A 23,704-nucleotide genomic window follows, 5' to 3' on the forward strand; every position below is an offset into this window, starting at 1 on the left:
TTTAAAGAAGTGTGTGGTTTACCCGTTTTTTTTAATGCCATACTTCCATGTTTTATTCTTTTTTTGTTAATGACCACAGCTCAGCTTTCATCTCTTTTCGTTACATCATCCCCCTCTGGGAAATTAGAAATATGTGCAAATAAGAGGGCTTAACAGCCACTATTAATGTGTTTTTCAGCGCATGATGCATTTTTATGACTTCATTATGCGAGAATGGATGCTTTCCGTCCACTGTTAAACCAAAAAGGGTTAAGGATGCAAGGTGAGCAGATATCCAAAATGCAGGATGACTGGTTGCACTGTGGAGATGTCCGCTTCAGCGAAGGATGCTTGCTGCAGGTTGTTCTCTCTCTCTCTCTCTCTCTCTCTCTCTCTCTCTCTCTCTCTCTCTCTCCCTCTCCCTCTCCCTCTCCGTCTATCGTCGGAACTTTCCCACATTAAAACACTTGGACCATAAAAGGACACAAGACTCCGTGACCCGCCACTGAATCAGCACTTTGGTGCCGAGGTGGAAGTCGCCCAGCCCGGCCGGGAGAGTGACTGATTGGCCGCGGAGGAAGCAGACCTGGACATCCATCACCAGTGTCACTTTTGGACGGGGGCGATCTTACACCAAAATTACCGGATTCCTCAAAAACTACGGAGCTTTACATACAACACTATTTCATATTTGATTGTTTTCCTTCCCTCCCTTACTTTGTCTGGCACCATGAGCGTGTGGGTGAACGGCTCGTCCTTGGACCCGTTCGCCGGCTCGCAGACGCCTCCGTCGGACTCCAACGCCACAACCAACCGCAGCAAGCACGCCCCGCCGGACCTGAGCCGGGCGGTGCCGGTGGGCATGGTGCTGGCCTCGTTCATCGGCTTCGCCATCGTGGGCAACCTGCTGGTCATCCTGTCGGTGGTGTGCAACCGCCACCTGCGCACGCCCACTAACTACTTCATCATCAACCTGGCCATCGCCGACTTGCTGCTCAGCACCACGGTGCTGCCCGTGTCCGCCACGCTGGAGGTGAGTTATTGGACGGCCGTCTCGACGTACCATCAAATGAAGGAAAAACCGAGCTCCTGTTCAAAAAAAAAAAAAATAAAAATAAAAATAAAATAAAATAAAAAAAGTAAACAAAAACAAAAAAAACAAGGTGGAAGTTTTACTCTTAAAATCTATCTTTGATATTATTGTGAGCCACTGCAACGTTTTGAAATAAAGATCATATTCAAATGTATCATACCTAAAAAAAATAACAAGTTAACCTGAATAAACGTTTCAAAACAAAAAGTGGTTAACATTTAAACACAACTGAAATGTACTCATCAAACGAACTGTACTGGATTTAAAAAAAATAAGTTTGAAGCCAGTGCGACATTATGTAGTGTTTAAATACAGTATAGGGAAAAAACACATAAAGTTAAAAAAACCCAATAAATGTTTGAAAAGAAACATAAAAATGATAGCATGTAAATGTGTTGTACTTAAATGAAACACAACTGACCTGTACAGAACCAATGTACTCTACTCAATTGGAAAACAAAGTTCAAGCAAATACATAACATAATACATACTGAACAATTTGACCATCTAATTGAGCGTCCTTGGAGTAACGCAATAATTAGGCCAGATTTCAACTCTTTGTGACGTTATTTACTTACAAAACATAATCATACCATATTTATATAATTGAATAATTTATTCTGAAACCCAGATTTCTTTTCAAACAATTTTCAATATTTCTATTATTACAGCAGACTGTTGAGGCAGTGGGCAGCTAATTGGGGCTGACCATTTTTTTCGCCCTCTAGCGGACAATCAGAGAGGTTTTTGAGTCACCGTTCACAAATTTGCTCTAAATTTTAGTCTTCAATTAACATAACATACATGTTTTGGGGATGTGGGAGGAAGTGAGAATATCCACATATACAGTACTACACAAGTATGAGAAAGGATACCTTTCTTCATATTGGGGCTCATTTGTACCATTTTCTAAGCAGGAATTCGTCAATTGGGGGAATTCATCTAAAATTGTTGATTTAAACCAAAATGGTTGACTTTCTGTTTAATATCAAGCATGCGTTCTTGAGACTTTTTCATGTGTCCGGTTATGACTAATATGTCAACCCAATGTTGTGTTAATCGATGCAACTAGTGTCAATTAAGGGCTGATTTAAAAAATAATAATAATAAAAATGTTTTTAAACCCTCCACTAATTAATGATTTTGGTAGAGTTTTGTTTTTTTTTGGGACCCCTAAAATACACAATTTCTCACCAGGACACACATACTTGCAAAAATTGGCCGCATTTTGGGCATGTTCATGCCCTTGTATGGTTATTAACCAAAGCGCATAATTTTATCTGCTATTAAATCACTAGATTGCTAGTACACAAGGTTTAAAAACATTGTCATCTCATATGTTTCATCATCAAATATACATGTAGTATGTAGACGTGTGTATTTATACATGTATATATATGTGTGATGTTACAGTCTAGTGGACAAGGCATACACATGGGCACAAAATGGCCATTGAATTAGTGCATGAAATAATGATGCAGAAACTGTTTTAAGTCTTTACATTTTACTTGTTAATCATGTATTTTTTTGTGATTTAAAATATATTGTGTTGGTGTTAACAAACATTACAAATTATGGATGAGCGGAATGTATTAACACCATTTCCATTCATTTCAATATAGAAAAATGGCTTGACAGATGAGTGTTTTGCAAGACAAGCTTTATCAAAGAATTAATTGATTAAACTTGTCAAGGCACCAATTGTAATACTTCAAAAAATATTTCCACCATCCTATCTATGCAGATTCTGGACTACTGGGTGTTCGGCCGCATCTTTTGCGATATTTGGGCTGCGGTGGATGTCCTATGCTGCACGGCGTCCATCATGTCGCTGTGCGTCATTTCCATCGACCGCTACATCGGCGTCCGTTACCCGCTGCAGTACCCGGTCATCGTGACGGAGAAGCGTGCGCTGCTCGCCATGCTGGGTGTCTGGATCCTAGCCATTGTTATCTCCATCGGACCGCTGCTCGGATGGAAGCAGCCGCCGTCGCAGGTGAGCGCGTCCCTCCCGAACACAACTTTCTGCATTTTACAGTGGTGCCTCGAAGAGGGAGTAAGAAATATTGAGTTTTTTTGCAATAAGAGAAGTTGTTCCACTGATTCTCTGAATTTGACCTGTGAGGACAAAAAACGAGTGTGAGTGGTGTAGTGTATTTTGCTTGGGAGGCATTCTCATAACACAAAACACCTGAAAGTCGCGACTTTTTTCCACACGCTTTCAACCCTGCGGTCTATGCGGTGATGCGGCTAATTTGTACATTTTTTTCTAACGGCTGCAACGGTGCACTCGAGCGCAAAGCGTAAGAATGAGACCGGTGGAATATATGTGCCGAGGAAGTGATTTTTGCTGGCCCTACTAGCACTGTGCTAGCATGTTGCTGCTGTGTTACTCGTGTATCTGAGTGATATTTACCAGTAACTTTTATTTTAACCGGCCCTGTTAGCACTAGCATTAGCACCACGCTAGCGTTAAACTCTTTGTAAATATCGTGTGTTTCAATGTGGGCACTTGTGGCTTTTACACAACTGCAGCGTATGTATGTACCAAATGGTATTTACTTTACAAATGTACTCGGTGAGGCTTGTAACCAGGTGCGCTCTGTAGGCCGGGAATTACGATATTAAGAAATGCTATTTAGGAGTTCCAGCCCCACATTGTCCTCCAGATGGTGTGTACACCTTGGCCACCAGGGGCAGTTTAATACAGGCATGCACACACAAACAAAGAAGAGTTGTACAACTGAGTTAATCAGGGAGCTGCAGTAATATTTGTCAAGTTCCACAAAGGATAAAGAATACCGTATTTTCTGCACTATAAGGCGCGCCTAAAAGCCTTTAATTTTCTCAAAAGCCAACGGTGCGCCTTATATGTGGATCAATATTGAGCCTTTAGTGCAGCGCCATCTAATGGGTGTATAACGTAACCTCAGCCTCTACTGTAGCGTCTATTCTATGCACCTCATAATGCGGTGCGCCTTATATATTAAAAAGTTTTAACATAGGCAATGCATTGAAGGTGCGCCTTATAATGGGGTGCGTCTTATAGTGCGGAAAATACGGTAGATGTGTGTGAATTGTTGTATTTTCTGTCTATATGTTTGTAGAAAAATTGTTATGACAAAGAAACATACAATCCAGAAAGTTTGAGACATTGGGCTTTCTGGTGAAATTTCTGGATGAACATAAATTCGAACTATAACATCTTTATGGATTAATTTAAACAATACTTTTGGTTATAGACCTTGGTGCAGATTTTGCTGTTCTCTAGATTTAGTCTTTCTTGTTGTTTTTGAATTCATGAATTAACCAAGGCATTCCAGACAGAACATTGAATCTAACCTCCTCAATCCCTCCCACAGGACGACACGGAGTGCGTGATCACACAGGAGCCGTTTTACGCCCTCTTCTCCTCGCTGGGCTCCTTCTACATCCCGCTGGCCGTCATCCTCGCCATGTACTGCCGCGTCTACGTGGTGGCCAAGCGCACCACCAAGAACCTGGAAGCAGGCGTGATGAAGGAGCGGCAGCAGGACTCCAACGAGCTCACCCTCAGGATCCACTGCCGGAACCAGCAGATCCAGGACCTGTGCGCCACGTCCAAGAGCGGAGGGGGCGGGGCGACCTCGGCCGGGCGCAGCACGCTGACCGTCAAGTTGCTCAAGTTCTCGAGGGAGAAGAAAGCAGCCAAGACGCTGGGTGTGGTGGTGGGCATGTTCATCCTGTGCTGGTTGCCCTTCTTCTTGGCTCTTCCCATCAGTACGTACCTCTCATCTTCAATACTGATCATCCCAAACAGTAAACAGTGACGCACTGTAATTATAGAGAAAAAAAAAAACAGGGAATTTGTTTTAGAGTTTGTAATTAATTGTAGACACCACAGAATAGCTCCAAAGGACTACTTTTTTCTGAATAAAGCTCCTAATTATAAAATTGTTTCCCTGGCATCACGATGCAACCTGTGGCACCAGAGCAATACAGGAATTGTAGTGTAAGCAAATTTTCAGCAAATTAGAGATAATGGTCGAAAAATAAAACCTGCGACTGGGCGGACTCGCAAATGCCACACTGTGAGTATGCAGGCGTTCACTGTAATAAGTTAAGGTTTGAGTAGTTTTTATTTGGGGAAAAATGGTTGGTTTTAGTTCAGCCTTTAACAGTTTTATTATTTGATTCATTTTTGTCATATCAGGTATGTCAGATGCGAGATAAAAAGTTCACTCGTTTTCACAACCTATTTATTGTGAAATAAAAACTCAACAAAAAGAGTGAAGAAAGCAAAAACTTTCAGTGTCAAAATAAGCCAATCTAAATGCATACAATATGAAATTAATTGGTGATTACAAAAACAAAGGACATTTTTGCTATAATATTATATATTTAAATTACTTTCACGAACAATCAATGCAGTTTCCAGTTAAGTTATTTTAAATTGTGCTTTTCAATTTATGTTTGAGTTAATGAGAATCTGTTTTCATATCTAGTTCTCATTATTTTGTTCATTTTCCTTATCTCTATTATAGTCTAACCTTGTTTCATCCATCTATTTTGGAGCTGGAGGCCAGTGTGTGTATAAATTGAGTGAATATGAATATATATTTTGGGGTAACACTGCCTTGGATCACATCTCATTCGATTATGAAAATATGTAATACATATATAAATATAATACTGTATGTCGTATTTATATTTACCGCTCGGATGCTTAAAATTGCTTTATAGCTGCGCTCTGACCTCTGCAGTGGTTTTAATGCTGAGTCGCTCTGTTGGTGCTTCATTTCTGCTGACTCGTGAACTGCACTCCAGGCTCAATAAAACTGCACTTTTGATTTTAAAGAAAAAAGGAAAGACAAAAAAGTTTCTACTATTACAAAAAAAATGTAATTTTAATTCACACCAGCATTACCCAAAAATATTTGGCATGTCTGTTTTTACGACTTGAAGACAACTGGAGCTTCAGGCAGATCTCTGTGATGCTAATTTTGAGAGATAGTAAACATTTATTTGAATATATTTAGGGCATTAAGAATGGCGAATAGTGGTTACCACATCTGCCTCGCAGTTCAGATATTCTGCGATGGAAGCTCGGCCTCCTTGTGTAAAGTTTGCAAAGGTGCTTGTGAAGATTTTCTCTGGGCACTCCCTCCACATAAAAAACCCCCCAAAAAACATGCTTATTATAGTGACTGAAACACTCATCTGCTCATAGGTTTGAATGGTCATTTGTCTGTACTGTACGTGCATCCTACTTCTCTCACCAAATGTCAGCTGTGCCCTGCGATGGACTGGCACGCAATGCAGGGTGCACCCCACTTCACCCTCCAGATTTCAGCAGTCTTGCGATTGACTACTAGTAATTTCAGGGCGTATCCCACTTCTCTCACCAAAAGTCATCCTGTGATTGACTGTTGGTCAGCCCAGGGTGTACCCCACTTCTCTTATCAAAATGTAGCTAGAATATGCTCATGCTCAGCCACAATACCAAGGATTAGCAGTAAACAAAATGGATGGATGGTCCATTTAAGTGCACTGTTAACATTGTACAGAACATTTCCAAATAGCCCCTTGTGTCGAGTGGTCACAGACAGTGTTTACATGGAGGATAAGACTGGAACCCCAAACTGAAGCTAAAATAGAACTTCCTGTGTGAGAGGAAAGAAATGGCCAAACTTGGGTTTGTACGACAGTGATGCATAATGGGAAGATGATGCCACAACACTTGTTATGGTGGCAGACAGCTGGTTTTTGCACCGCCGATCGTCATATATAGTCAGAGATGGCAGGCGGAGATACAGGATGGCCTTACAAGTCCATTTTGGAGGAGAACAAATTCATCTCAGAGGAGATGCTTTATCTAGGAAAAATAAAATGCCGATCCGCTCGCAAATCCCGCCGATCCTTGGAAATCCCACGAGAGCCTCTGATATGAGGAGGACCTGCCTCACCTGGGGGTCGCGAAGAGATTTAGACCTGACTGCAAACACCCAAAACTGAATGAAGCTGACAAGCTCCTCGATGATGATGGATGATGATGATGATGATGATGATAAATGCTGTCCCTTGGTGGCGAGCACTCTTTCTTGCATCACTTTGCAGTTTTACATGCTTCTCGAGGTACCGGTACTGGAACCCACTGCATTGCGTAGCATATGGCAGCCAGCCAGTCGGCTAACATGATTATTCACATCTTTCCTCAGCGCTCCTTCTTGTTAAACAGATGGATTCAAATGTGACACCCATCTCTGGGGATCCAAATCAATCCAAATCTTTTGATCTAAAAAAATCAGCTTAATCCCAACTCTGTCTGAGAGTTGGCAATTAATGCAACCAACCAAAATGGGATCTGTTATGGAAAAAAAAGTACTTTTTCTGTTCAAGAATACCCAAACCACACACTTGAAGACAAAGTTGTTGGCACGGTTCATTATCTTTGCAAAGAGGTCAGACAATTTAACAAGGCGACATGGAGCATCTCGAAGGTCTAGCCAAAAGGCACTATTAAATTTGAATTTTTATACCTTCCTGCATGCAAATGACCCGATCAATACGTCTTCAATACAGACAGACCCTCAGGCGCTCAAAGAAATAAAGAATGGGGAACCCTCAAAGCGGGGTAGGGGTGGGGTTCCTCTCTCGTGAAAATGCATCCAATCTGCTGCACAACGACACCTTATGTTGTCGTGACTGATTACAGACAAACTGTAATCACTTCCTGTGTGACTTGTGAAACGTTCCATTGCAGAACAAATTAAAAGAACTACAATGGAGAAAACCTACCACAAAAAAACAACCCAAAGGAGGAAAAAAAATGTATTTGTGGTGAGCTAAAGCAAGAGAAGCTAATGTAGCAGTTGAAATCTTTCATCACCTGCGGAACTTTACGGCATTCACCATTTAACGAAACACCCAAAGTCCAGAGAAGTCTGCATTTACCGGTGTCACGACCAGGACACAGGGTTGGGCCCAAATGCACGACTCAGGAGACGGTTCGGGAAACATTTTTATTCAGTCCAGTGTCGGGGATCAAGCAGGCACGGAAGCAGCAGTAACAAGGTCGTCAGGCATGAGAGGCAGGTCAGTGGGCATGCAGGGGTCGGTACACGGGAGATCGGGAACAGAATCGAGAGAGTGCGGGAACGAGGCATGGGGCAACAATCTGGCAAAGGCCAGACCGTACGAGGAGTCCTATTTGTATCACTCGTAATTACGGGGAACGAGGCGTAGGTGTGCGCCTCACTGATTGCTGCCGGTGTGTGCCATGTCGGCCACCGGCACAGCCAGGACAAGGACTGCCAGGACCATGACAACCCATAAAGTTATTTCCTGCTCATCTAAAACTCTCCATAACTTAATTCATGTCTGTTTTAGGCTCTTTTAACAGAAACCTGCGCCCTCCCGAAACCTTCTTTAAGGTCATTTTCTGGCTGGGCTACTTCAACAGTTGCCTGAACCCCATCATCTACCCCTGCTACAGCCGCGATTTTAAGCAGGTATGAAGCCCATTTGGGTTTTTCGTTTTTCTTTCCACCAAATCATCCATCTGAAAACTAACGGGTGGGCAACCCTTTTGTACAAAACATACTGGATGATGCCTTGAAATAGGAATGACCCGATTTATGAGATATTTGAGACACAGGCTAACAAATACTCAATATTTGTCAGTGTTTTTAACCCCTTTAACCAATAGCCATTCGAACCGAAATAGTAAAGACAAGGATAATAAATAATAAAACAATAGTCCTGGAATGTATTCTTTGTCCGATATGAAGAATGAACAACGTTTTTTTACAGTCTCACTACAAAAAAAATGCAGATTTTCATCTATCAAGACTGGGTTTGGAATCCATATCTCCTCCAATAAAAGGAGGTTTACTGTATTTGATACTAGTAGTACTTTAACTTAAAAGTGGATACAGACATCCTCCTCCGTGCCTCCAGGCCTTCATCCGGATCCTCCGCTGCCGCTGGAAACGGAAGCGCCAGGGCTGGCAGGCATACTACAACTACCGCTGTCAGCAGGGCTCCAACAACTCGTCTTACCTGAACGGCAGCCAACAGACGCTGTCCTCCGTCAGCCACAGCCCCCGATGCGTCGCCCCCAAGGCCCACCCGCCGCCTTGGTCGTCCTCCTGCAACAACCGTAACCTCCTCCCGGGATCGGACACAGGAGGACGGAAGCTCGGCCCGGCGTCCCCGCTCACCAAGGGAGCTGGCGGGCGAGATAGGGGTGTGAAAAGGCTGTAAAACACAGAGAATGCAGAGTTCAGTATTAGAATTCAGACTCAGATGGACAGATCTGTCGCAACTTTGGATGTCAAAAGACCCAGACCGAAGAACACAAACTGTTTACATCCTTGAACATTAAATTGGGTGCTTTGAAAATGATTCGATTGACCTTCCATTGCACAAGTGTAGTGTATTTAGTTGTGACCATATTTATTAAGAGGCACGTGGTGGTTTGAAAACCTGAAGGCCGTGGGTTCAATCTCCAGTTTTCTTCCGTGCCAGCGTCATTCACAACTGGGTGAATGGATTAGAAGGCAGCACAGTACCCTAGTGGTTACAGCATCTGCCTCAAAATTATGAGGCTCTGGGTATGACTCAGCCCTTCCTCTGTAGAGTTTGCATGTTCTCCCTGTGCTTGAGTCTTTATTTATTTTATTTTGGGGGGGGATTCACGTGACTAGCGACCAGTCCAGGGTGTACCCTGTTTCTCTCACCAAATGTGAGATAGGATAGGCACCACCTCACCCGCTACAAGAACAAATGTTACAGATGGGTATGGTTTTTACAAAAGCATCTACCTAGGATGGTAGGAGGTGAAGCACATTTGCCATTTATGACACTTCCGGTTTTATGGAGTCCCATAAAAATTCAACAAAAAGATTGATGAAAAAATAAAAATAAAAGATCGCCGTGAAACACTCTACAGACACTTTCCTGCTATCCTCCTCGGCTTATCTCCCATACTCCAAAAACGATTGTTTTTAAAGAGTTCTGATTGAGTGGTGATCTTTTCAGAGGTGACCTCGCCCCAGGAGCACACGGGATAAGTGAAGTGGATAAAAGATGGATGAGTCACTACGAGTATTATTGAAATGGCCTTAAAGCTCAAGTTTCCTAAAAACTTTTTTTTTTTTTTTTTTTTTTTTTATGAAGACCGAGCCAGTGGATCTCTGATAATAGCATACAGACACGTGTACTATATAGTTTGGGATGTCTCAATACTGTGAATCAGATTTCATTTATCAGTTTTTCTTCTTGTATATGAAATCAGTCATATTTGAATGACTTGAACGTGGGGTTTATTTCTTGACCGTTTTCTTTCATACACATTAAAACAGTCTGCTTTCATTCGCATTCATTGTGCTACTGAACACAAAAATAAGTTTATTTGCAAAAATAATTACACATACACATTTAATTATACAATTGGATCTGATTTAAACGGTTAGTAGAGAAGCAAAACTGTTGTTGTGTTTTGAATGAAGTTTTTTTTCTTGCATTGGTTGTGGTGAAACAGTCAATATTTGTCCTCCTGTCATATTTAATAAAGCCATAGACGCTTGGAATGATTCTTGACCATTGTTAATTTTCTTTGTCTTAATATTATATGAGTCGAAATACATAGTACTACATAAACTCAACTCACCCGAAGTGCAAAATAAATACAGTACAGTGAAGAAAATAAGTATTTGTACACCCTGCTATAATGCAAGTTCTCCCACTTTTAAAATCACAGAGGGGTCTGAAATTTTCATCCTAGGTACATGTCCACTGTGAGAGAGATAATCTAAAACGAAAAATCCAGAAATCCCCATGTATGATTTTTTTAAACAATTTATTTGTTTGATACAGCTGCAAAAAAAGAATTTGAACACCTGTTTATCAGTTACAATTCTGACCCTCCTAGACCTGTTAGTCCGCCTTTAAAAGTCCACCTCCACTCTAACTCAAACTTGTAACATGGCCAAGACCAAAGAGCTGTCCAAAGTCACCATAGACAAAATTGTACAACTCCACACGGCTGCAAAGGCCTCACAGAGAAATTGCCAAGAAGCTTGGTGGAAAAAAAGTCCACTGTTGGAGCAATCATTAGAAAATGGAAGAAGCTAAACATGACGGTCAATCTCAATCGGAGTGGAGCCCCACGCAAGATATCACCTAGTGGGGTCTCAATGATCCTTAGAAAGGTGAGGAATTAGCCCAGGACTACACGAGAGGACTTGGTCAATGACCTGAAAAGACCTGGGACCACCGTTTCCAAGGTAACTGTTGGTAATACACTAAGACGTCATGGTTTGAAATCATGCATGGCACTGAAAGTGCCCCTGTTTAAATTAACAGCCCGTCTTAGGTTTGCCAATGACCATTTGGATGATACAGACAAGTCATGGGAGAAGGTTTTGTGGTCAGATGAGACCAAAATGGAACGATTTGGTCATAATTCCACGCACCGTGTTTGGAGGAAGACGAATGATGAGTTCCATCCCAAGAACACCATCCCTACTGTGAAGCGTGGAGGTGGTAGCATCATGCTTTTGGGGTGTTTTTCTTCACATGGGACAGGACGACTGCACTGTATTGAGGAGAAGACGACCGCGGCCATGTATTGTGAGATTTTGGGGAAAAAGCTCTTTCCTTCAGTCAGAGGACTGAAGATGGGTCATGGTTGGGTCTTTCAACATGACAATGACCCCAAGCACACAGCCAGGAAAACCACGGAGTGGTTCCATAAGAAGCATATCAAGGTTCTGGCGTGGCCTAGCCAGTATCCATACCTAAACCCAAAAGAAAATCTTTGGAGAGAGCTGAAACTCTGTGTTTCTTAGCGACAGTCCAGAAACCTGTCTGATCTCGAAAAGATCTGTGTGGAGGAGTGGGCCCAAATCCCCCCTGCAGTGTGTGCAAACCTCGTGAACAACTACAGGAAACGTTTGACCTCTGTAATTGCAAACAAAGCCGACTGTACCAAATATTAAAATTGTTTTTCTCAGGCGTTCAAATACTTATTTGCAGCTACATCACACAAATAAATCATTACAAAAAAAAAAAAAAAAAATCATACATTGTGATTTCTGGATTTTTCTCTTTAGATTATCTCACTCACAGTGGACATGCACCTACGATGAAAATCTCAGACCCATCCATGATTTCCAAGTGGGAGAACTTGCAATATAGCAGGGTGTTCAAATAGTTGTTTTTTTTTTTCACTGTATAGGACATAGGAATGCGTCGCATGGACTTTAGGTTGGGTGAATTTTGCACAAGATGATGATTACATGATTGAATTGTAAACAAATGATGACAATGTAATCCGATGAACATTAATTTACATGGATTCATAATTGCAGCTCCAGTCTCTGACCCGGGTGACCACAAGAAACGCTGTGTTTGCTCCCGTGCGAATTTTCGCCATTTAACAACAAAATCAAACAGTTGTTAACGTGGATTTAATTGCAATCCCCGCTTGGATGTCTCACCTTTTGTGCTAAACTATATTGCGACGATCGCGACACAATTTTGCACGTTTTGAGGACAAAATGTGACGAAAAGTGGCCGCGGACGACGCCAAATGACGGGACTACCGGAGAGGTTTCAAAGCTCGAGTATTAAAAACAGCAAGTCTTCACCCAAAACTGTAAACTGAGTAAAGGTAAGAGGGTTACGTCTCCTCTGGTGTGAATAGTGTGGTGGGGGATGTTTACTTACGGCGTAGTTCGTCGCTAAAACGTGGAAGAGAAAACACAAAAAGTGCTTCGACATTTCCCCGGGTAGCGGAGCGGAGGGTGGGTTGAGTCTCTACGGTTCTCATGTGCTTTATAAATCCCTCCTCCCGCGCGTACTCCGACAACTTGTCTAGAAAGAGAACAACCAAATATCGCAAATGGCGGAGACAGCACCAGCCGCAGTGGCGCCGGCCAAGTCCCCGGGAAAGGCGAAGAAGAAGCAGACCAAGAAAGCTCAGAAGAGCGACGGGCCCAGCATCCCCAAGGCGATCACCGAGGTACTGGCGGAGTCCAAGGACCGGAAAGGCACCTCGGTGGCCGCGCTGAAGAAGTCTTTGGGGGTCAAAGGCTTGGACGTCGCCAAGTGCAACAAGCGCATCAACGCCACCCTCGGCCGAATGGTGGCGAAAGGCGACCTGGTCCAAACGAGAGGAGTCGGCGCTTCTGGCTCCTTCAAACTGGCCAAGCCGGACGCAGCTGCGAAGGCCAAGCCGGCCAAGACGAAGAAACCAAGTGGCCAGAAGCCCGCAACGAAGGTGACGAAGCCCAAAAAGGCCGGAGCGACAGCGGCGTCGCCCGCTAAGAAAAGGAGCTCCAAAAATTTCAAGAAGGTCGCGAAGCCGACTCCGAAGAAATCCAAGTCGGCAAGCGGCGCCGCTAAGACCGCGGCAAAGGCGAAACCAAAAGAGAAGCCGGCCAAGAAAGTGACGAAGAAGGCCGCCAAAGCTGTCAGCGCGACGGCCAAAGTGGCCAAGAAGCCGGCACCCAAGAAGACCAAAAAGTGAAGCCGCGGAGCTTTTTTTTTTGGCCTCGAAACAAACCAAAGGCTCTTTTAAGAGCCAACAAGTCCACTCGAAAGAGTCATTCCATATTTCTGCACATTACTAAACTTGAATTAACAAGGGTGAAAATGAGGTTTTTTTTTTTTGTTTTGTCATATGCAACAGTACATGCTAGGTCGAAGATTCGAGTGAATAGGAAGTATTAAGTAATTACAAATCCCTACACATCAAGGGCAAAAAGTGAAGTCATGAGTAACCCTACATCTTTCAGTTTTGACTGGGCAAAACATGAAATACATATCTCCATTTGTGAGGATAAGCAGCTTTGGAAAATGGATACTTTTGTCAGTTCAACCGACAATTATATGAGACTGCGAATTTAAATGATTCAAAACAACTACTGCAGGCAATTTATATCTATGTCGTTACTTTTGAATGGAGAAGTGGGCTCGCCATATAATCGTAAACGCATCTTTTTTTTAAAAAAAAAAACGTCAAAATCGGGTGAAATTGGCCAACATTAACTTCTGCTCCTGCAGTTATTGTTCACTTAAAAAAATCATATTCATTAATACGTTTAAAATTAAATTTCAATAAATGATTCAATTTCCCTCCCGCGCACCCACTTGAAAGGGAAAGAGCGGTCGTTTGAATGGCTGCGTTTTCCCGCCTTACTGTGATTGTCTCATTTCAAATTCCTATCGTCCAATTGTACGTCGGCTAAAGACCGCGTGACTCTCCGTTGGACCAATCAGCGTCGCCACGGTGTTGCCACATTACTATATAAACGTCCACTCGCAAGTCTCCATCCAGTAAACCGTCGTCGAAATGGCGAGAACGAAGCAGACGGCCCGCAAGTCCACCGGAGGGAAGGCTCCCAGGAAGCAGCTGGCCACCAAGGCGGCTCGGAAGAGCGCCCCGGCCACCGGCGGAGTCAAGAAGCCTCATCGTTACAGGCCCGGCACGGTCGCTCTCAGGGAGATCCGCCGCTACCAGAAGTCCACCGAGTTGCTCATCCGCAAGTTGCCCTTCCAGCGTCTGGTCAGGGAAATCGCGCAGGACTTCAAGACCGATTTGCGCTTCCAGAGCTCCGCCGTGATGGCTCTTCAGGAGTCCAGCGAGGCTTACTTGGTCGGTCTGTTTGAGGACACCAACCTGTGCGCCATCCATGCTAAGCGAGTCACCATCATGCCCAAAGACATCCAGCTTGCCCGCCGCATTCGTGGCGAAAGGGCGTAAGTTACCCAAGTTTAGCCCCATCCAAACCAACGGCTCTTTTAAGAGCCAACCACATAAATCTGAAGAGTGTCTGCCGCCAAATTTTCCTTTTTTTTGTGGACGTACAATCTTGTATCATTTAATTCATGCTGGTGAGTCACTATACATGGGAATCGCATTTGTCGCACATTAATACGCGACTGCGACATTTCATTTTTGTCCCGTTTTCTAGCCCTTCTGGTTGTTCGTCACCGTGCAAAAATAGGCTGAGTTTTTAAATATGCTTCGCCATTAAAGCGATTTTCGGTGATGCTGTTTTGGTTTTCGTGCCTCCACGACTTCAAGTTTCATCAAGACAGGTCGCCATGTTGTTCATCTGCATTGAAATTCACCATTAAATAGTATTTAGACGCTGTTTTTATAAATTTAGATTCGAAATTCCGATCGCGGCAACCGGCAGATACATCTTTTCAAATGGAGAAGAGCGCCAACATTCCCTTGCCCGATTGGCTAATCTATTTTTCATCTGGCGCTCGTCACGAGTATTCTCATTCGAACAAGCCAATCCTGTAGAAGCAACGGCGCATGAATATTTGCATACGCGCGAGTTTCGGGCGTACCTTCCCGGTCCCCAAAGTTCACACAACCTTTGTAAGAAATGAACATTGCCTGGGCTGGTCAAAGCGGCCAAGAAAGACGATAAAAATGTAATTAAAAATCAGCAAAGCTTCCTAACCCCAGAAGGGAAATCGATTCAATCTTGTCTGCAAGGTTCTAGAGAAAGTCCACGATAAACAAACCCGTCACGAACTCCTTTGTGCCCGACGTCTTTGCGCTCATATCCGCAGAGGTTTCGCATCAACCAGAATTACAAGCAAGCATTCAGCGAAGGCGACACTGTTGTGTGACTACATGTAATACATGAGTTTCCAATATTATACGGTATTATTAATCGGTTTCTCAAATATTGCGTGAAAGCCCCCAATCGTAGTAGCGTATCGCCTTTGTTGAAACTAGATAAAGATCAACGTGGAATCGCTGTCTGAAAGTTTCCGTAGTGTAGTGGTTATCACGTTCGCCTAACACGCGAAAGGTCCCCGGTTCGAGACCGGGCGGAAACAATTTTTTTTTCTTTTAATAATCCTCCCGGTTAATAAAACTTTTTAAGCCCTTTGACCGATCAGAAGAAGTGCAGAAAACGTGCTCATATTGCTCCGGGATCATTGGTTATTATATCTGTCGCGGTTGACTAGATTAGATTAAATCCTGCAAATGTGCTCAGTAAACCGTAAAAATGTAAATTTGAGCTTTTACATTTTCGTGCCGATTCATAATAAACAGCTGGAGGAATTGATAGTTGAGAATTTTATCCGTAGCACGTTTAGTATTAGGATAACATTTTAAAAATGCATCATTTAAGTGAGCTCGTCCTCAGGGAAATCACTCTTTAGATTGGGTCGGTGGCTCTTAAAAGAGCCGTTGGTTTGGACGGGGCTAAACTTGGGTAACTTACGCCCTTTCGCCACGAATGCGGCGGGCAAGCTGGATGTCTTTGGGCATGATGGTGACTCGCTTAGCATGGATGGCGCACAGGTTGGTGTCCTCAAACAGACCGACCAAGTAAGCCTCGCTGGACTCCTGAAGAGCCATCACGGCGGAGCTCTGGAAGCGCAAATCGGTCTTGAAGTCCTGCGCGATTTCCCTGACCAGACGCTGGAAGGGCAACTTGCGGATGAGCAACTCGGTGGACTTCTGGTAGCGGCGGATCTCCCTGAGAGCGACCGTGCCGGGCCTGTAACGATGAGGCTTCTTGACTCCGCCGGTGGCCGGGGCGCTCTTCCGAGCCGCCTTGGTGGCCAGCTGCTTCCTGGGAGCCTTCCCTCCGGTGGACTTGCGGGCCGTCTGCTTTGTTCTTGCCATTTCGCTGGTACAAGACGACGAAGACTTAAAACTGCTGTCGAGTGGCGAGAGGCAGGTTTTATAGTGGAGTCGGAGTGCCACGGACACACTGATTGGTGCAACGAAGAGCCCACGTGGTTTTAATCCGACGGACGATTGGACGACAGGAATTTGAAATGAGAAAATCATAGGATGGGCGGGAAACTATTGAAAACGACCCTCAGGCCCACAATCCAAGGTTCTCAAAATAAATAATTAAATAACTAATAAATAAAAATATATTTAATATGTATACGTTTTTATGTTATTTATATAATTTTTTTTCGGGAGTGCTTCCGTGAGTAAATGGATAAAGAAGCACTTATGGAAGGCATAATATAATAGTAATGCATAGCATTTGTAGTCTTTCATTTATATAAATTGCTACGTTTTCATGCTCGTTGTGTTGCAAACTGTAACAGCAGTTTTTCATTTTGGAAATGTACTAAAATCACGAGCCGCTATTGGCTGATTTTGTTTGTAACTGCTTGTGAAACGATCAGCGGATGCGATAGTCAATAGTTGGACAAACGTCGAACATTACTTCCATGAATTTCATAACACACACACACACCGTCAAATGCAGCAAAATGAACATTCTAACTGATATTATAAGTGACGACAACTAACTACGGAGCGGCTCTCGAGTAGAAGTCGTGGTGGCTCTTAAAAGAGCCGTTGGTTGGTTTTAAGATGTTGACGTTGTCAACGACTTCACTTCTTGGCCTTCTTGGATGGCTGCTTTTTGGCTGCTGGTTTCTTGGCAGGATTCTTCTTCTTGACCGGAGTCCTTTTGGCTTTTTTCGGACTTAGGTTCTTGCCGCCCTTCTTGGGCTTTGGCGCCGCCTTTCTCGGACTACTGGCAGGCTTGGATTTCTTATTGGCGGGCTTGGGCTTGCCGGCCTTTTTGCTTACCTTCTTTGGCGGAACCTTCTTAACGCGCTGGGCCGACTTCTTGACGGCGTTCGGTTTCTTCTTGGCGGGCGATTTCTTCTTGTCGGCTTTGGGCTTGGCCACCGCATCCCTCTTCGCCAGCTTGAACGAGCCAGACGCGCCCATTCCCCTGACCTGGACCAGGATCCCCTTCTCCGCCATGTTGACCAAAGTGGTGTTGATGCGCCGGTTGGTCTTCACCACGTCCCAACTTTTGGCCGCCAGGTTCTTCTTGATCGCCGCCACGGACGTGCCCCTGCGGTCTTTGGATTCCGCGATGACGTCGGCGATCTGCTTGGAGAGACTCGGCCCGTCCCTCCTCGGCGCCCTGGTGCCGGCCTTCTTCTTGCTTTTCGCCGCCGCCTTGGACGGTCCCGCCGCTGCTGGAGCTTCTTCCGCCATGATTGCTCTCTCGAGTGTCTCGTCGAGTACGACTGTAAAGTCAAGAGCAAGGAGGCGGTACTTATAAGGCGCATGAGAACCGTGGAGACTCAACCCGGCCGCCGCTCCGCGACTCCGACGGAACGTGGAGGCACTTTTTGTGTTTTCTCTTCCACTTTTCAGCCTCAAACTACGCCGTAAATAAACATCTGACGCTACACTTTTTACCCCAGTCGAGAGCCGACCCTCTCACCTTCAGATTCGGTTGACACTGGTCGGCGCAGAAAAGACGATTTTGACGCCAGAGCATCCAAACCTCCCCGGTAGTCGGTCTTTCGGCGACATCCGCGGACACTTTTCGTCACATTTTGTCCCCAAAACGGGCAAAATTGTGGCGTGATCGTGGCGATACGCCTTCGGACGTTAGCGGGGACACCCGAGAGTGGATCCGTGTGAGATACACGACAATAGCTCCAGAATTTCTTGGTTTATCGGCGAAAATTGGGAGTGACGTAAACACAAGTTTCGCGAGGTGACCCGGGGCATTTACAGAGACGACATTGCGAAGATTAAATGTCAAAGATTTCACGTGCTAATCGATCGTTTCGATGCAATCAAACACCGATCGATAAAGTTCCATCGATAAGCAAACAGCTTGGAAATTGTTTGGCGATTTTGTAACGCGCGACCAGTGCAATGTGTCGGGTTTCATTCGCAGTGCTCAGATATTTTCATACAGTGGCCTGTGGTTGTGTATTGCAAGTTTTTCTTTGGATTTGATTTATCTTTAGTTTTACATTTTAAAAACATATTTTTCGTTCTGATACAGCCGAGTCATTTTATTCTGAACTTCAGATCATCCGAATAGGGTTCAACAACTCATGCAATGAGGCCAGCTAGGACAGCACTAGCCTTTTGTGGACAGTATGTAGAAAATGAATTATGAAATGAATAATCTAGTTTTCGAAGCAGTGTGCTGGAGTGCATGTAGCAAGCACTAAGTGGACATGTTGAAATATGACGAAGAAAATGAATTTACTCATCAACTATAATATTGTGGCGGAAAGAAAACAGTCCCGGTTTAGAGTTTTGAGATGCCATACGATTATGCGATCGATTAATCTGACGGAAATTGATTTCGCATTACCATTATAGCCCGTGTCAATGAAGATTTTACATTTTGCAGTAATCGATTTATGTATTTTACAGGCAGCACAATGGTTCAACTGGTGAAGCGTTGACCGCAGAGTTCTGAGGTCCCGGTTTCAATCCCGGCCTGCCTTTTTCTCCGGGCACTCCGGTTTCGTCCCACGTCCCCAAAACAACCAATATTAATTGGAGCCTCTAAATTGCGAGTGCGACAGTTGCCTGTCTCGACGTGCCCTGCGATTGGCTGGCAACCGGATCCTGCTCAATGACAGCTGGGATAGGCTCCAGCACTCCCGTGACCCTCGTGAGGATAAGCAGCTAAGGTCATGGATGGATTTTATGTTTGACTCAAGTGAAAGACCCAAGCAAACTTCTCTGTGGACAATCCTTCACATCCTCTCCATCAGAGGAAAACTGTGCACTGTAATATGTTGTACACGTGACATTATGTAATCATCCATCCATCCATTATGTGAATTGCTTATCCTCATAGGGGTTGCGGAAGCACTGGGCCTTATCCCAGCTGTCAACGGGCAGGAGGCGGAATACACTCCGAACTGGTCATTATCCAATCGCAGGGCACTTCGAGACAGTCACACTCACAATCACACCTATGGGCAATTGAGTGTCTAATTAATGTCGCATGTTTTTGGGATGCGGGAGGAAAACCCACGCGGGCACGGTGAGAACATGCAAACTCCACACAGGCGGGGCCGGGATTCAAACCAGTTTCCCCGAAATGCGAGGCCAACATTCCATCTAGCAATCTTGTATCCGTGCCGCCCTTGTGAAATCAACATAATGAAGAAAAAAAAAAAAAAAAAAATCACTCAATACAGTTTATACTTTTATCCATATTCATTATACAATTTGTACAAATGTTGACATTTTTCAATATTAAGCATATTTCCCCCCTCCACGATTGTTTTATTCTTTCCATTTACAATAACCGAATTCTGCCGTCACACTACCAATATTTTTTTTTTTTAATTTTTAATGCCAAATGCAACCTCTCGTGGCTCCAACAGACGAAAGCTTGGCTGTTGACATACAAAACCTGACAAAAGTCCTGCTTCAGACTTCCGAAGGCCGCTCCGGTGGTTGTTATACGCTGACTGATACGAGTGCACGTTGAACATAAGCAGATTGTCCATTTTGCACTTCCTAACGCTTATCCTCACAAGGGTCACACGAGCACTGGAGCCGAGGCAATCTAGCCTCGGGTAGAAGAACTCTCAATTAAATTATGTCTAATCAACGTTAACCAGTTTGAGATAGACTAAAATCATAAACTGTTAGTTCGCAATCTAAAAATATTAAGACTGTTTGCCTAAGTAACCGATTTGATTATGGGAATGTTTGCTCTGTAAATGAAAGATTGCGTGGCTCTTAAAAGAGCCGTTGGTGGTTGGTCGGAGGCGGGCTTTAACCCCCGAAGCCGTACAGGGTGCGGCCCTGCCTCTTCAGAGCGTACACGACGTCCATAGCGGTGACGGTCTTCCGCTTAGCGTGCTCGGTGTAGGTGACGGCGTCGCGGATGACGTTCTCCAGGAAGACTTTCAAGACCCCGCGGGTCTCTTCGTAGATCAGGCCAGAGATACGCTTGACTCCGCCGCGGCGAGCTAAGCGCCTGATGGCCGGCTTGGTGATTCCCTGGATGTTATCGCGGAGCACTTTGCGATGACGCTTAGCGCCACCCTTTCCGAGCCCTTTGCCGCCTTTGCCTCTTCCGCTCATCCTCGCCGCTACCACGTGGACAATGTGCCTGAACACGGCGACTAACCTCTTTTTTATCCTCAAACTGCGGACGTGTTAGAGCAACGTGGTGTCAATTTATCACTCCTCCCCCTCGCTCGGTCGGGAGCTGTACGGCAACGTCATTAGAACAAACTAATAGAGACTGTTGGGTTTAAACAAAAAAAGTAGGCTATACTACACAGTCGGTAAAGAAAATGTTTAGCCTCACTTAAACACTCATATCAAAGAATTCCCCAAATTCACGTTGGAGATGAAAATGTGCCTAAAAAAAGATGGCGACAAAAACTGAAACTTTCGTTTTCATACAAATGCTCAACGTTTCATGGAAGGAAACGTCAAGTATTTTTCTATCGTTAATTTATCCGATTGGTCTAAGCACTGTGGTGACGTCATCGGAAACCTATCCAATGGATAGGGTTAGGGTTGGACTATTATTATTATTATTGGGTTAGGTTATTTATTATTATTATTATTATTATTAGGCAAGACTATGAGGCTGTACACACTTGAGTCAATTATTCAGGTACCTGTACTTTAACTGCAGTACAGTATTAATTTTTTTCTGTCGCCTTGATTTTCTATTCTTCTCAGTTCAAAGGCTAATTTAAATAAATAGGGGAGCTTTTTTTGTTTCCATGGTGACAGATTATCAAAAAGGTAGCGCATATTATTGACACAAAAAAATAATGTTTAAATTTTACTTATGCACTTACACATATATTTCATTCGTTGTCCCAAGGCTCGGGATAGTCTATTGCGTTGAGTAGAAATTAATGTGTTTTAATCAGAGACAGTGGGTAAAAAACCACAAGCACATCACAAAATTATACAACAGTAATGAATAAAAGAATCTCACTCAATATTAAGTATATACTAATTACCCCGCTTGTCCAAAAATGTAAAAATAAACATATGTGTTTATCTTTTGAAATATTTTCAATTAATATTTTTATTACTTTTTTTGTTTTTGTCCTCAGTGAAAGTAACGCGACGATCACCTTGCGTGGTTGGGATTGGACCAGCCGCCACTGTTTTGGATCTTCCAAGGTTCTGGTCCACATGGGAACATGCGTTTATATGGCCCAATGCTAGATCTGCTTCTGTATTCATTTGGGCAATAAAAGCGACAGACACCAGAAAAGACATTTCCTCTCCTAATACTTTGGACTTTTGTTTCAAGATGTGAGCGCATATCAAGAGGAAGTTTCCAAGTGGTGCGTGTCTTTCTTCCTCTTTAGTCCTGTTGCGAAAACATTTTAAAAAATCATTTTAGTCCCCGGGAAGTTCCTTTTAAAAGTTCACACGGGTGACTCAAAAACAAAAGACATTCATTTTTTTATGTGTGAACAGACTCAACTGGTACGTGTAAGATGGACTCTTCAACTACAAAAGTGACCATATAGAGCTCGTGCATCTACGTCATAAGGTCACGTGAATTTTGTTTACTTCGCCATATTGGCGGTCAAGCTCAGCATTGCTCAGTGCTAAGTCGGTTGGAAACGGAAATATGTCTTGTAGCACGGCGCCCAGAGTCTTGTCCGTTATCTTCCGACATTCAGAAGGTGAAAATAAACGATGATACGTGGAAAAATTAGATAAACTTGGCATAGAGGACCCGTGTTTAATACCGAAGTCGATGTTTTTGCCGATAAGAAATTGGACTGTTAATTCGCTTCCGCTTGTCTTGGACAAGTAGATATACACATGGACCTGGTGAGGAAGTCGTTGAGATTTACACGTAAAGTTTGAAAGCGTATAAATGTATGAACGCATACAAATACTTTGTTGCTGGATCTGTTCTTATCAGGAAAAAATCCCACACAGTGACAGTTTTGACTGCTTGTGAACGCGAAGTGTGTTCGGCGACATGTTAACCCTTGCCGGAATCCATCGATCTTTTCAGCTGGTATTCAGTACAAATACCAATATTTAAAAAAATTACCCCTGCTTTTACACAAACTCTCATTCATTAAATATGATTGGAAAAAAAGAAGAGGACAGAGTCGTCTCCATGGAACGTATACGGAAGCGATTGCGCCCACACATAACCTCCATAAACCTCTGCAACAAACAGTTTTTTTTTTAAACGCATTGTTCTCAAATGAGCCAACTTGGCATTATAAATACTTTTTGGGAATGTGAGATTGAGAAGAATAATTCGCTAATAAATGCTCCGGTTAGATGTCCCCCCACACTGTCAAGCAGCTCTTTTTGACCGGCAATATGGCGCCGTGAAAATGGTGACGTCACATGCACGAGCTCTATAGTCTCTTTCGTGCATCTCCTTTTACAACGAGTGAAAACAGTGTTTTAGTGAGAATGGAGAAGGAGTGGTTAGCTCATCTGCCTCGTAGTTGAGAGGTTCCAGGTTCGTATCTCAGGTCAGGGCTTCCGTTGGGGAGTCTGTGGCGTCCCTGCTGCCAAAAGTCAGTTGTGTCCTGCGATTGATTAGTGACACATTCAGGGTGGATTCCTCATCTCTCACCAAAAGTCATCTCTGTACCCTACAACTGGGAGGTGGAAAGTCCAGGGTGTGTCCTACTTTGGTCACTAAAATTCAGCTCTGCTATGCGAAAGACTATCTGCCAGTCCAAATTGTACTCCACTTTTCTTCCCAAAAGTCAGCCGTAGCTTTCCATTGATTGCCATTTGGTTCAGATTGTAGGCTGCTTTCCTTTGCTAATGGTTAGCTGTACCCTCTTGTAGGGATTTGTGACTTGGACCCTATACCTGTCAGCCGTTAG

General features: G+C 43.8%; 6 protein-coding genes and 1 non-coding gene across 7 annotated transcripts; 4 read left to right on the forward strand and 3 right to left on the reverse strand.

Annotated features, from left to right (window-relative positions):
• Positions 1–567: 567 nt before the first annotated feature.
• adra1ba (adrenoceptor alpha 1Ba) lies at positions 568–9,316 on the forward strand. Its single transcript, XM_061804343.1, has 5 exons — positions 568–1,012; positions 2,817–3,068; positions 4,435–4,831; positions 8,441–8,562; positions 9,011–9,316. Exons 1-5 carry the CDS (start codon positions 710–712, stop codon positions 9,314–9,316), a joined length of 1,380 nt encoding a protein of 459 aa, XP_061660327.1. The 5' UTR covers positions 568–709.
• Positions 9,317–12,790: 3,474 nt separating this feature from the next.
• On the forward strand, positions 12,791–14,175 carry LOC133491661 (histone H1-like). The gene has a single exon (XM_061803081.1). The coding sequence runs from the start codon at positions 12,960–12,962 to the stop codon at positions 13,584–13,586; it is 627 nt and encodes a 208-aa protein (XP_061659065.1). The 5' UTR covers positions 12,791–12,959; the 3' UTR covers positions 13,587–14,175.
• Positions 14,176–14,314: 139 nt separating this feature from the next.
• LOC133491663 (histone H3-like) lies at positions 14,315–15,522 on the forward strand. Its single transcript, XM_061803082.1, has one exon. It carries the CDS (start codon positions 14,412–14,414, stop codon positions 14,820–14,822), a length of 411 nt encoding a protein of 136 aa, XP_061659066.1. The 5' UTR covers positions 14,315–14,411; the 3' UTR covers positions 14,823–15,522.
• Positions 15,523–15,849: 327 nt separating this feature from the next.
• trnav-aac (transfer RNA valine (anticodon AAC)) lies at positions 15,850–15,922 on the forward strand. The gene has a single exon. It is a non-coding gene; the product is annotated as a tRNA-Val (tRNA).
• Positions 15,923–16,052: 130 nt separating this feature from the next.
• LOC133491834 (histone H3-like) lies at positions 16,053–16,918 on the reverse strand. The gene has a single exon (XM_061803479.1). The coding sequence runs from the start codon at positions 16,887–16,889 to the stop codon at positions 16,311–16,313; it is 579 nt and encodes a 192-aa protein (XP_061659463.1). The 5' UTR covers positions 16,890–16,918; the 3' UTR covers positions 16,053–16,310.
• A 103-nt stretch (positions 16,919–17,021) lies between these two features.
• LOC133491833 (histone H1-like) lies at positions 17,022–19,063 on the reverse strand. Its single transcript, XM_061803478.1, has one exon. The coding sequence runs from the start codon at positions 18,072–18,074 to the stop codon at positions 17,454–17,456; it is 621 nt and encodes a 206-aa protein (XP_061659462.1). The 5' UTR covers positions 18,075–19,063; the 3' UTR covers positions 17,022–17,453.
• Positions 19,064–20,065: 1,002 nt separating this feature from the next.
• On the reverse strand, positions 20,066–20,961 carry LOC133491850 (histone H4). Its single transcript, XM_061803506.1, has one exon. The coding sequence runs from the start codon at positions 20,937–20,939 to the stop codon at positions 20,628–20,630; it is 312 nt and encodes a 103-aa protein (XP_061659490.1). The 5' UTR covers positions 20,940–20,961; the 3' UTR covers positions 20,066–20,627.
• Between the last annotated feature and the right edge of the window lie 2,743 nt (positions 20,962–23,704).

The sequence above is a fragment of the Syngnathoides biaculeatus genome, chromosome 18 (assembly GCF_019802595.1).
Source record: "Syngnathoides biaculeatus isolate LvHL_M chromosome 18, ASM1980259v1, whole genome shotgun sequence".
In the NCBI taxonomy this organism is placed as follows: Eukaryota; Metazoa; Chordata; class Actinopteri; order Syngnathiformes; family Syngnathidae; genus Syngnathoides; species Syngnathoides biaculeatus.

What these genes read in the sequence shown, in the direction of transcription:
- adra1ba (XM_061804343.1), top strand. Translation starts at nt 710, where the DNA reads ATGAGCGTGTGGGTGAACGGCTCGTCCTTGGACCCGTTCGCCGGCTCG. An exon ending in CCGTGTCCGCCACGCTGGAG is followed by an intron (nt 1,013 to 2,816) that starts GTGAGTTATTGG and finishes CTATCTATGCAG; the next exon opens with ATTCTGGACTACTGGGTGTT. An exon ending in CTTCTTGGCTCTTCCCATCA is followed by an intron (nt 4,832 to 8,440) that starts GTACGTACCTCT and finishes TGTCTGTTTTAG; the next exon opens with GCTCTTTTAACAGAAACCTG.
- LOC133491661 (XM_061803081.1), top strand. Translation starts at nt 12,960, where the DNA reads ATGGCGGAGACAGCACCAGCCGCAGTGGCGCCGGCCAAGTCCCCGGGA.
- LOC133491663 (XM_061803082.1), top strand. Translation starts at nt 14,412, where the DNA reads ATGGCGAGAACGAAGCAGACGGCCCGCAAGTCCACCGGAGGGAAGGCT.
- LOC133491834 (XM_061803479.1), bottom strand. Translation starts at nt 16,889, where the DNA reads ATGATTTTCTCATTTCAAATTCCTGTCGTCCAATCGTCCGTCGGATTA.
- LOC133491833 (XM_061803478.1), bottom strand. Translation starts at nt 18,074, where the DNA reads ATGGCGGAAGAAGCTCCAGCAGCGGCGGGACCGTCCAAGGCGGCGGCG.
- LOC133491850 (XM_061803506.1), bottom strand. Translation starts at nt 20,939, where the DNA reads ATGAGCGGAAGAGGCAAAGGCGGCAAAGGGCTCGGAAAGGGTGGCGCT.